At 40.6% G+C, this 13689-nt stretch overlaps 1 protein-coding gene across 7 annotated transcripts in view; it reads left to right on the top strand.

Annotated features, from left to right (window-relative positions):
- Window positions 1–13689, top strand: part of farp2 (FERM, RhoGEF and pleckstrin domain protein 2) — a 41454-nt gene that overhangs the window by 936 nt on the left and 26829 nt on the right. For all 7 annotated transcript variants that reach the window (XR_013655479.1, XR_013655481.1, XR_013655480.1 and 4 more), the window contains exon 3: window positions 214–436. Coding sequence is in view for 3 of the 7 variants with exons in the window: in XM_011473774.4 (XP_011472076.1) it covers window positions 236–436 (201 nt within the window). In the remaining 4 variants the exon portion in view is untranslated. The remainder of the gene's footprint in view (window positions 1–213; window positions 437–13689) is intronic.

The raw sequence follows: 13689 nt of genomic DNA, 5'->3' as shown, positions 1-13689 counted from the left end.
GCTCCACCTCATGTTCTCAAAGTACTTTTCACATCATCATGCACATGGCTTTTAGTCAACACATAATTATATTATATTACAAAATGCATTATATGGAGCCTGATGTTGTTATTGTAAAATTCCAGTCACAATCTGGTCGTTAATTTCCCTTCACCAAAATAAAGTGTCTTTTTGTTTGATTGAAATAACAGTATAGTCCCTGTCTGCCTGCAGGAGCCAGCAGCTCTAAGGACTAATGGGGGAAATAGAGGGTTCCTATCGAGTTCTGCAGACCCCAGGTACGAGGCTGGGAGCCCAGTTTAACGCCGGAATCAGCACCCTGGAGGCCGGCCAAAGTCTCAGCGGGAACATGGTCAGTGGGAGCAAGAGCCCCGGTCGAGGCCTGCAGGTCCGTGTGAAGGGCCTGGACGATTCCCAGGAATTCTTTGACATCGATGTAAGTTGGGTTTTCCCTTAGCCCTCTTTAATTACCTTCAGGATAAACCTGGCCTTTGGGACAGTCCTGGGTTACCCCGTTTGCATGCGGCTTGGGTTGGTGACAGCTGCCGTTTGGCTTTGGTGCCGAAATCCCTACTTACTAAGGCGTCTTATTCAGGACAAGCCGTGGAACTCAACAGGGAACTTTAACGTTGCTCTAAATCTAAGCTGGACTATGGTGGTGGTTGTTTTCCTACTTTTGTATTCTGTTGGAAATAACCACATAAAGTAACAGATGATGGTAGGGCTGTACGATATATGATATTGCAAAATGCCATATTAATGATCAATATTGCGATGAAGATATACTTTGCGATACATGAACATTAGCAACTTAAATTATACTCCAAATGACCCTCGTCTACATGGAGGCGAACATCTAACGTAAAAAGGCTCCATCCGATTGGTCAACAATGTGAAGGAATTTATTTGATTTGTTAAATACTTCAAGCTGCCATAAGATTGTTTTAGCACATTTAAGTTATCAATTTATTGCAATTTTTTCGCTGTCTTTTGCTATATGCATATTGCACTGTTTGATAATTGCGATAACGGTAAATTTGCGATTTATCGTGCAGGCCTAGATGATGGTTCAAACTTCATTTACTATCAAATTTGTTAGTAAAATAAACAAAGGCTGTACACACAACCACACACCCACATACAGAGTATGGCACAATTCAGCAGTCACCTGTTGTCCAACTTAAAAGGATGAATGTGGTCCGTAATGTCCAACAAAGGAACCCTTCAATTATCAGACACAGAATGTGGAAAAAAAGAATCCAGGAAATGACATTGTTCAATTCCTAAATAATTTATTTGTATAATGAAGCAGACAATGAGGATTTATCTTCAACAAACAAGAATTCTGTTCCTCACTGACCTTTTGCCTCTCTTTGAGGAAGCTCTTCTATCCTGCACTGTTTACCTTTATTAATGTTGTTGTTGTGTTACTGGTTATATGTATAAAATAGACCTGACCACACCCTTAAACAGTCAGACTGCTACCTCTCCACCATAAATAGATAGTAGGGGCCGGCCAGATTGTAGACCTGAACAAGACTAGGATAAATCAATCTGCAATAGACAAACAGCTTAGAGAGAAGAGATCAACTGTTGGAGCAATCACTGACAATCTACCTGGTACTCCATGCAAGATCTCACCTGGTGGAGAACAAATTATCTTGAACGGTGTGGAAAAAGTCCAGAACTACACGGGGGAACTGGTCAATGACCTAAAGAGAGCTGGAATACAGGATGTCATCATGGATTCAGATCCTGCAGAGATCCAAATGTTCCCCGGTTGAATCCAGCAGATGTCCAGACATGTCTAAAGTTCTCCAGAGACCATCTGGATGATTTAGAGGAGGAATTGGAGAAGGTTAGGTGGTCAAATTAAACCAAAATGAAACTCTTTGGTACTAACGCCAAATAAATCCCATGAACACCAGACCCACTTTGAAGCATAGGGGTGGAAACATCATGCTTTTCCACAAAGAGGACAGAATGACTGATCATTATGAAGAAAAAGATGAATGGAGCCACTTATGGTAAGATTCTGGACCAAAACCTCCTAAATCTCTGAGCGTTGAGGATAAAACATGGTTTTATCTTTCAGAATGACAATGATTCCAAACACAAACAAATGAGCAACCAAGGTGTGTCAATGTTAAAGCATTTCAAGGTTCTGCAGTGGCCTAGAAAGTGTCTGAACCTCAATCCATTGAACTTTGTTAGTGACCAAATACTAATTTTCTGCTCCATTATACAAATACATTCTCTAAAAAATCAACCAATGTAATTGATGGATTCTTTTTTACATTCTGTCTCTTACAGTTGAAGTGTGTGATGACGATAACAGACCAATCTCAGTTTTTAGACTGCAGAATCTGTGACTGACGAATACTTTTTGGTCCCACTGTGTATATACTCACTAATATTTATATACATTTGTATTTGCAGAGATATTTAACAACAAAATCAATATTGTTGATTTTTTTCTACTTGCCAAATACAATATGGCTGCATCACCAGGCAAATAGGAAGCAATAAGGAAGCCATTGGATCAAAGTGTTATTTCCTGTCACTTCCTGCCGGGGGAAAAAGTTTTCAAGCCAGCTCAACACAATACTTCTAACACCCATTGAAGTTGTCAGATAATGTGGATGTGTGATTACTAGACCCAAAAGCATCTGATTGTGTTAGAATTGACCATATTTATACCTTCCTAAACCCCTGCGTAGCCACAACAATAACTGATCTGGCAGATGCAGTTTGGGAGCGCCGCTGAGACAGACGTTTCTTAATCTAATGCACCACATGCTGATTGGAAGTCAGGTTGATAGACGGTGACTGGTTCAAGTTCTGTGTCTGTCTGACACTGGCTTTGTGTCTCGTCATACTGGCAGAAAATGATCTTTTAGATGCTTTTGGTCTATTTTTTTGGTTTAGGTCATGTTTGCCTCCGCTGAGCCTCATTGTGCTCAGTGATAGCGATGTATTTCTGCTCGGTGCTGTGATAGATGGATGACAGAAATACATGAGGATTGTGTGTTGTCATGCAGACTGCAGTGAGTCTTCTCCCTCTGAGAGGGTCTGTTGTTCACCATCTGTACGTCATATTCATTCATTCTGAAGAGACTTGAGAGAAAAGCATTTATCTTTATGTATGAAGGGACCATATGACCATATTCATTAGCGGGTTTTGTGTGTCATTTCTGTTAAACTCCACTGTTGTATTTCTAGTTGACCACAGTCTAAAGAGAAGCAAATGAAGCGGTCTAACTGAAGCCTTTTTTCTGCAGTATGCAAATAAATGCGTATCATTGCAGCGTTGAACATTTGCAATGGCCTTGATGGGCGAGTTGCTTGGCCCCTTTGTCTTGTACAACAGTGGTCCCCAACCTTTGATTTCAGGTCACAGAGCGGTTTAAAGTCAGACAATTTGTTTGTATTTGTTTACTAGATTTCGTGTAGGAACTACTAAAATGTGATGCAGATTTTTTCTTAACTCATAACCTTCAAAGTGGAAGCTAAAAAATTGGACGCCAACTTCAGCCTCATCCATCTTTTAAGGTGCGACAGATACTTTTGCAATATGGTCACTAAAACTATTATTTTTTGAATATAATCATAAACTTGAATCCTCTTTTTGAGCAACTTTATTAGCAGCATCCTCGAAACATCAGACAGCCGTTTGCTGAATATTATGCATCATTGTTATGGTCTGTGGGAATAGCTGCCTCAATAAATCCATATTTGGAGTAAAGACTACTGGTTCTTGTTTGGTAAATGTGGCTTTCTCTTATTTTCTAGTCAAAGGCTCTTCTGTTTCGTCACTGGCTCTTTTCTTCAGAAATATTATGAACTTTGCTAGCTTGGCGGTCGGCGCAGCCGCTTCAAGAAAATGGTAGACGTATTTTTGACACGTGACCGAGCGACTTGACATGCCACAGGTATGAGTTGAGGGAATCCAGTAGTTTTCCGAAGAAAAACGTCCTTCAGGTTCAGATCATAAGAAAAACAGAAAAATGTAGATGATGTTTTTGTCCTCCACAGTTTGATACTAACTCTCCCATGGACCAGGTTCCGGTCCGCTGCTGCTGAACAGTCTACAGCGTTCGAAATATGCGGTTATCCTGTTTTCCGAGACAACCAGATTTCACAGAGGACAACCAAAAATGAACCTGATGGTTGTCCGTGTGACAACCTGGTCTTTTATTCAACATTTTGGTATTTTTCGACTATTTTTCAAAGTTTTTGGGAAACTGACGCCCGACTTCTTAAGATAAAACCGAGTGTACACGAACGATGTCTCGTGACTTCCGAATGAACCGAGTACGCCCGAAGACATTGCAAAATAACAACATTGCACCTGCATGTCTTGTTTAAAAGATCAGGGATATTAGTCTTTACTGCTGCTGCAGCACACAATGTAAACATGGTATCATTTACACGTGTGTTTATTTGAAATAGATGTTATATCATATTATAACTTTTCATCACATATAAATATTATTTTATATTTGGAATGCTGTACTAGTCCCAGTCCAGACAAGTGTTCTAAAAAATACTCATTAGGTTACAGTGTTGGTTAATGTAATCAATTTTCTGATATATTATAGGGTAAGATAAAGTATTTTCATTTGACCGTAACAGTATTTGATTTACATGGCAATACTTTGTGTAACCAGATGCTTCAATATTTAGTAAAATGTTTGTTTTTAATATTTAAAGAGTTTTTTAAATGTCCATCATAAGAGGCAGTTGATATTAGATGTATAGAAGAAATAAAGATGTAAGTACTGACATCTGAGTAGGTTTCGTTGCTGTTGAATATTGGTATCAAAGGACAACCAAAAATGGGGAGGACAACCAAATATTACTTGCCATTTTTTCCCCCCTTATTTCTAACTCTGGTCTATATTACACACCCTACATATCTATCTTCACATCCCGCTGCATCATCTGTGCTTTTACTTTGGAACTTTTCTGCTCTCAGACACTTACCCTGTTTTCTATTTTTCTAAGGTTTTCTTTCTTGAACCTTGTCTTTTCCTAACAGTTTCAGTCTGATTTTCTATAAACCGTCCATTTCTTTGATCAGATCATGTATTTTTTTTAAGCTTGAAGCTGAGTCAGGCTTATGAGATCAGAGCATGGACTTTGATCTGTTTTCCTTCATCTGCAACACGGTTACCTGGAAGTGCTCATGTTTAGCAGACATTTGCTGGCATGGCTCTTCTCCCCCTGCAGCCAGCACAGGAGAAAAGCTCAGGCCTGTGGTTTCTAGACAGGGGTGGAAGGCCCGTCAGGGCAGGGGAACACTGCCTCCTTTTGTGCCTGCTGTTCGGCCTTAACTTCCATCTCCAAACTCGACAAAAAAGCATCTGAGGGTGGGTTGTGAAACCTAGCGGTGTGGGAGGGAGCAGGGCCAGGCTGTGCTTCAGTGTCGGCAAACAAGCACATAAATACCAAGTTTGACAACAAAGTGGGCAGAAAGGAAGGGGGCAAGAAGAGAGAGGGGACAGTTTATGGTGTTAAAAGAGCGGCTCGGGGGGAGAGCAGGGCATGGCCGGAGTAAAGTCTGAGCTGGGGAGGTGGGGGAAGGGACACGAAGCAGGAATTTCAGCTGGTGTCTTCTTGCACAAATTGCATTCAGATACTTCTGTGTGTGAGAGCAACACTTGGGTGTGAATCTGACTTTAGAGCGCAAGTTCTGCTCTCACAAAGATGGGTGGAAGTGCTCCACAAATGCATGGAAACCACTGTGCCATGTTGTCTTCTCAAAGCTCTTTTCACACTACAGAGACTTTGTTTTTTCTCTCCCCCTGATCCAACAAAAGCTGCTCTGCAGGGCAGCAGCAGTGTGTGCATGGAGAACCCAGCTTCTTGGAGGAACAATATGTCCTGCAGTAGAGCTCTAACACTATTTGAATATTTGCAATGTGTTCCCGAAAACGCAAATATAAATATTTGCGACAACCGAGACTGCTGATTTGCGATCTTTATAAATCTAATGCAGTGTAGTAAAGATACACTTCAGACTAGGTATTTATCGCTCTAAAATGCAGAATAATGTTGGATTAATCCAAACAAACCGAATGCGCTACGGTCACCAGACGTAAATAAAACTTCAGAGTAATGCGTTGATGAAGATTCCCATTTTCAAAGTAAAGCTATTGATAGTTTTTCATAGATGGGGGGTGGGGGGGTCATACTGAAGTTCAGTTTGCTGAAATCAGTTATGAAAATGATGAAAATCTTTTAGTATAAAAAAATAAATGGCTTTGAATAAATAAATGGCATATAAAAACAAAATAAAAAAATAACTATGAATTTTGCAATGTTGTGAAAATCTTGTGATCAGTTTCCTGTAAATATAAAACTTGTCTGTTGGAAACACTGTTGTCCATTTACTATCTTCTTGTCATCGATCTACTGGATTTGTAGTTAAATAGACTTTCAGGATTGAAAGTCTGTGGAGAACATTTTTAGGATTTGTTGTAAAATGATCCAAAGCAACAGTGACGTATACAAGCTGTTTACTGCTGAAGTTAACCAGGAAGTTGACTGAAAAAGCTTTTTAAGTGTCCCATGGTTTGAAGTGATAACTTCTTCCGTTCAAAATCTTTGTTGGGTTATGTCTTGTATATTTGGAACAGGAGATCAGTATTGAAGTTTACACGATGGCGGTTGAACACAAATTATTGTGTAATTCATACATGCAGACATACAAAGGCATACAAATAGCAACCATTCAGATATATATATATATATATACCGTAAATTCCGGGTTATAAAGCGCACCCGATTACAAGCCGCACCCACCTATTTTAACGTGCTCAAATGTTTTTGTACATACACAAGCCGCATCAGTATACAAGCCGCTGCCTCGACAAAGCGCGTCCTGACTACCAGAGTGTGCATGGCTCATTACCACACTGTGGGCAGGTACTGGCCATGTCTCAAGCTCATGTATCAAATTTCACCCACATCTGAAACAGCATGGAGCTCTATTCTGTTCACAAGTTCCTCAGTTATGGGTTTTTTTATTTGATTTTTTTTTAATTTTTTTTAACTTATTGACAAACTAGGTATCATACATAAAATTACTAACAGTAACCATATAATCAACATTACATCCCTCAGTTATGATGAGGAAATTTACATCCGCGATCCCCCATTTCCCATGAGTCTTAGGGGCTAAAGGCGGGGCCAACGCCCGGCTCGCCACACTGTTGTTCGTGTTTAAGAATGAGCAAGGAGCAGCAGTGCATGGAGGGGTGAAAAGGAACAGCTCTCCTTCCACTTGTGTCGCGGCAGCATTATGGTACTAACGGGGCTGGTTAAAAAACATCAGTAAAATAGCGCGCGCCTCAGCGCGATACGCGCGCCTCAGCGCGGCGCGTTCGTCAGAAGCTTCCTTTCACAACAAACACTTGTTGCTCCCCGGACGCCTCTGCGCTCCGCGCTCGCCAAGCGGGCTCCTTGTCTCCCCTTCCTATCCGAAAAGCTCACATGGCGGCTGTGAGCTTTTCAATGCAAAATTCCGCTCAGTCAAAAACCGTAAAAACGACCAAATGGATTTGTGTTTCCAGTCGTGTCCCGACAAAATAAAGGCTGATGTTATTCACACATATTTACGTGCAGCCAGCCGAGTCACTATGACTCAGAGGTAAATACACTTCTGAGCATGCGCTGTTCTCTCCGTCACGCAGCTGACCGGCATTTCCATTTACTGATGGGGGATTTTTTCACGCTGCTTTTAACGATTGCTTTTAACTTGAAAGCTTTATCATATTGTAGCGGCGATCAAGTGCACGTTGGGTCTAATGGCACCAAAGGACTCTGGGATGCGGCCGGGCATGCGTGTTTCTTTTTGTTGAACCATGACTGAAGTGTCTAAGACCTGAAGTGACCTCCATGCTGTTTGGCTGCTCAGAGGTGTGTTAAAAAAAATGACTTGTGCTTGGTGGTGGATGGCGCATACAAAACCATTCACCGAGCCCTAATGTTCGTACATGGCGGCCGCCAATCAAATCCATAAAATAGCCGCGTCACAGATTAAGCCGCAGGGCTGTGAGCGCAGGAAAAAAGTAGCGGCTTGTAGTCCGGAAATTACGGTATATATGTATATGTATATATATATATACCATGGCTCCAACCATTTAATCATATATATATATATATATATATATATGATTAAATGGTTGGAGCCATGGTTTGATTTGTGAATTGAATGGGATTGGCACCCAAGTAACAATCCACATCCCTATTCTACTGCCTTGACACCAACACCACTGCACTCGATGAAAGACTCGATGAAAAACTATCAAGAGGCAACGTCGGCTTAAAAGAGCAGATCTGAGCAGAAGGCATTTTGCAAAACACCTGATCCCAATTACCACAAGCGGTGCTTATCGGCAAACAAATGTGCTGCCAGCTGTCCACAGGTGTGGGCTTTAACGGGTTGGTTTTCTCTGAGTTACTGTTCGATGCTTGATTATCCACTGAATGTCTTCTGACATGCCTGCTTCACTGACCACCGTTGTGAAATGTGTTTAATCAAGAAAAGGATGTTAGTGTTGAGACCTGGTCGACCTAACTGCACCAGGAAAAGCCCCGACACAGCCTGCCGGGAAGAGGAGGTTGTGACAGAGATTTGAGCTGTTTACAGGCTGTTTTAAACCACACTTAACCTGCCACGCAAGACACACCCAAGCCCAGGTTTCACCCTTTTTTTTGTCTCGGTTCATTCCAGGTTTTTGTAAAAGACTGTTGTCCCCCCCACAGCTGGTTTCTTTTCAGACTCCCACTCTGTTCTCCGTCCACTCACACAAACACAGGACCAGTCTCCCAGAGAGACATCTGTTTCTTATAATCTCCGCTGCTTTTGGAGTTTGATTGCCTGACCCACTGACCTGTCTTAGAGGAGATGAGACTGCTGGGTGTGAACAAACTGCAATCTCACCATCACATCACACACTGTATGTGGGTGAAAGGAACTTACCCGCCAGCTTTTAGGCAGAACACACGTATGCACGTTCTTCTCAATGGATGGTTTTCAATGGCAAAAGAAGGGCAGAGTTTCAAAAAGCCTGCAAACGATAAAGATGAAAACACAAGTAAATCTAGTCATTGCAAATTCCTAAAATGTGTGGTTTTGAAAATAAATAAAAGGATTTCTGTGGTATAAAGCATCTGTGTTCTGCAGATCACCATGCATTCACAAGTTCCCATTTAATTTAAATGGGAACCAAATGTTAGTCGTCCGATTCCTCTACATGTATTTGTAATCCATGGCTTTTGATGTGAGTTCACAAGTGTTTGGCTTTAAAAGTCGCCTGAGATTGTTCTTTATTGGTTGTGAGTGAAATGATTTCAGGGTTTGTTGATTACATTTAAATATTTTGACTTGTTTTATTAGCTTTCATCAAAGCAGCAGAAAGTCTTATTTTTCTTACTGGTTTTGACATTCGGTTAGACAAATGGATGGACGGACAGATATCTAACAGTTCCTGGTTGCTATAGCTACAGCATATGACAGATATAATAGTTGGATGTGCATGGTTGCACCACCTGTTGTTGGCATAGAGGAATGCCTCCACCGTCAGTCTTTCCACTAGCGATAGCATCCAAGTTGGCGTTTGCTGTGTTGATGCTGCGCAGATCTATGCTAGCATCTGGTAGACGACGGCTGCTCTTCCGGTAGCATCGTTCCCGATGGTCTTAACAATCGTAATTCAGCGGATCTGAAGTCAAAGTTGTGATGAGAAACATGAATGTGTCAAGTGTTTGAGGAAGAGGAGGATGAATAAATAGTTAAGACAATAAACATGTTTTTATTTTTCCTGACTCGTCTTGAAGGTCTAAGTGAATATGCTCAAGTTAAATTCAAATTATTTTTATTTAAAAAGTCTAAATAAACCTGTGATCATTTATTTTTTGTTAACTGTACAAGTTGTTCAGTTCCTTTTAAAAAAATTTTTTTAGAAATTATGTTTTTGTTGTCTCATATTAAATTAAAATAATTGAAATTAAAGGAAAACTGCTTCTGAAGTTAACCAAAATAAATTGGGCTTTTAGAAATAGTTGTTAGCCTGTAGCTTTAGAGAGTTAATTTAGAGCCCTGTATGTGGCTACAAATACATGTAAAAAAGATAATTTCTCACGTGATAAACATTTGAAATATCCGTAGAATTTCTTTGATTTCTGAAGCCGCAAAACCACATGAAGTGTCCTGGAGACTGTTTTTTTCAAATCATGCTTTCTTTCTTTGAAAAATGAACGTTTTTCAACCCAAACTTTTTAAACTAAAAATGAGAAAAGCACTAGTATGTTGGGTTAAGTATCTCTGCCTCCTTCCCGAATTGCTTTGATGAACTAGGTTATAACTTAAACCATAAACCTTCAGTTCATTGTTGGATTAAACATCAATTCTTGACTCAAGGTGAAAAAAGATTGATGCTGATTGGTTGCTTTTTATTTTGTTTACATCTAGCCATAAGTTTGACGTTTTCCTTTGGCAAACTGTGAAACAACAAAAATGTCAGTTATAAAAAAAACACAAATCTAACATCTGGACAAATGATTGAACATGAGGCTTGTGTTTAACTGTCAGTGCCAGCAATTAAAATATATGCAGTATACCAGTACAGCCCCTTAGCTGAACTTTGTCTCTAACCAAATAAGAACCTAACCGTCACCTCCTCCCAACTGCTACTCTGGTTGGGTTTCACTTCCCTTCAGGGTTCAGTTGGGTTGTTTGTTGTGGTACAGTGGTGATTCACAAAGAAAAACCTTTTGGAACAGAGCCAGCATGGTCTTTTATTACCTCCAGTTCCCCAACATTTTTCTCTTATTTAGCCAATTCTCCAAGCAGGGCTGAAGTTGAAGGAGTGAATTCAGTCTAAGTTTCTTTCACACTCAGGCTAAAGGCCCGTACACACCGGGACGAATATTCGCCAGGCGTTATTCGCCAGCGTTTTTCGCCACGTTTTTTGTGTTCACACCCAGGCGATTTTCGCTAACGATGAGTGGAGTGAACATGCAATTTCATTCCCTGACATTAGATGGCGCTTAATGTAAAACAGAAATACTCCTGTACACAAGGTGGCGCTGCGCAACTTTACGCTTCTTAAAGTCGCTTTTCACTCAGAAGAAGAGAGCAAGTATTTACACGCTTGTCAGAATCAAACAAAGAAAACATGAATATTTCAAGCACCAGTAGCTCCAACTGGTGCTTGGTTCGGGGATATTTTAGAATGTCCGTCATTATTGCTTCGCGGCTGTGTAGACGCTACTTGGCGTCTATCTTCTTCGCTGGTATGTGTGCTCAGCAAGGCAGTTTTGTGTTTGAGCGCCCCCAAGTTGTGTTTTACTGTAACTTCAGAAGCTCCAGACACGTGAGCAAAAGCGCCATTCTCATTGGTCGAGTAGATTTCGACGCGACGCGTCGAAGAAAAAAAACGAACCCGAGGCGTTTTTTTTTTTTTGACGCTTTAATGCGTGGCGTTTTTTCGCGTCGGTGTGCACACTCTCGTTGGTGCCCTTTGTTTAGTCACGAGGCGTTAAACGTCGGCGAAAATCGCCGGCGAAATTCGTCCCGGTGTGAACAGGCCTTAAGGGATAAATGGCTCTGCTCATCATCAGTGTGGTGAAGGAGTTCACTTCATTTGTTTGATTGATGCTTTTGAAGCAACGGACTGGTCTTAACATCCTCCCTGTAAAGCTAGTTTGGCATGTTCGGGAGTCTATAATTGTTAGCTTACGCTAACGTCTTTAGAATATATTTGAACATATTTTGTTTCAAACAAAAATCATTTATTTACTATGCAACCATTGTCAGGCGTCTGCAGACGCATAAAAGTACTTGATTGTGAAGCATTTGACACCTCATTGATTCAAATACTCCAAACTTAGCCCGGGAGCGTTTGTGTTCAGCTTTTTCTCATTACATTTGAGATGGTATATTTAGCTCAGTTTATTCAAATGGTGTCAGTTCACAACTAAAATTGTCTCAACCCCTCTACAGAGAAAGAAAACTAGTTCAGCTCAACAAAACTGGCAAAAATTGGCCAATCTGTTATTCTTCTTGTAGTTCAGTGGAATCTGCTTTGGTTATTTTAGTTTGAAGACCCACTCCCATCATCTTTTCATTCATTCATTCATCTTCTTGACCGTTTTTCCCTTTCGGGGTAACGGGGGTTGCTGGAGCCTATCCCGGCCACTTGGGCGTAGGCAAGGGATGCCCTGGACTGGTCGCCTGTCTGTTGCAGGGTAATCCCCATCATCTTTGATCTATTGTAAAAGCGTTCCCAGTGGTCATTTAATTATGATTTGTTTTTAATCAAAAATAAAAAAACCTGTGTCGTTTTCTAAGACGTAGTTTCTGCAGAATGCGTTTGAAATTCAGCTCTGAGTTGTGTTGGCATGGAATATACCCGCCCAATTTCCCATCATCCATCCGTTACACGCTCTCCCGCTAGCTTACAGCCCCTTGTAACCCCAACCTAACATAGGGGGTGCAACAAAAATAGTAAGCACCATCAGAACTATCCATCTGTACAGTTCTGATCCAGATTCCAGCTCAGACGAGGAAAACAAAGACGAGCCTGGATCTATTTATCTGCAAGTGTATGCATCAGAATTGAGTGGAGCAGGGAGCTGGTGGTCTGCCAATTGTACCAATTAAAAGCTTTTTCAAACTGCATTTTTGTCTGCTCCTGATTCACAACAATTTGAATACAGAAAATTCTATTTTAGTCTTAATTTTCCTAATATATGTCCTCCATCATCGGAAATATACCACAAGAACAAGTTAAAAACACCAAAAATGACATTTTCATCAGAATGTGTTTTTAAGGATTCCTACTGAATGTATGTTTATGAAAAACCAGAAGGTGTTTTGGTCTTCTGATCTGCGGTTCATGAGTCAATTTTGTAGATAAATTCTGCGCTAATGACATTAGACCTGGGGTATTTTTTTTTATGTAAAGTAGAATAATGTTTTTCTATTTATCTGGAATTTTCTTTGTCAAACACAAACACACTTATTAGTCTTTTCTGTGCTGCTTTCTTCATCAAACGCTTTTTTGCTTGTTCTGGTACATCAGGCTGTCCTACGCACACATATTGTCTTTATTACTATGGAGATATTTTTGTTTCCATTATTCCAAGAGCAGTGCTCACAGTTTTGAGTGTAAAACGTAAAAAAAAAAAAGAAGAAGAGAAATAAATACATTATTTTGCTCTCGAAACTCAAAAATATGTAGTTAGTAGCTTTCATGGATCATCTGCAGTTAGTCCAGTGGGAGAAAAATGCCTGCATGATTGTGGTACAAACAACCTCTTCTTCCGGCTGCTCATTGCTGAATTTTCTGGCAGCCTGATGTTGCAACCTGAGCAGGCGGGCTGCCTGCAGGGAAAATTATCCCTGTCGTTGTGTAGAGAGAAAATATGGAAAATGCAAATTCCAGCTTAAGTGGCTAGAAAAAAGGAATTATGGGAATGGCTGCAGCCTGTTGATAGAAAATAGGGAAAGAGATCTGAACAATGAAAGCCTTTAACCCTTGTGCTATCTTAGATGACCCCACCCTTACTTTCACGTGTTCTCCCTACCATGACAAAGGTGGATAAAGGTGGAAAGATTTCATGTAATCCATGGACACCAGTGAAGATCACAAATCCATGAAGAAAAAAGGTTCAGCG

This window comes from Oryzias latipes, chromosome 4 (assembly GCF_053564925.1).
Source record: "Oryzias latipes strain Hd-rR chromosome 4, Olatipes_Hd-rR_3.1".
NCBI classification, from domain to species: Eukaryota; Metazoa; Chordata; class Actinopteri; order Beloniformes; family Adrianichthyidae; genus Oryzias; species Oryzias latipes.
The sequence above is the reverse complement of the archived record's forward strand: the minus strand, read 5'-3'. Positions and strand labels throughout refer to the sequence as shown.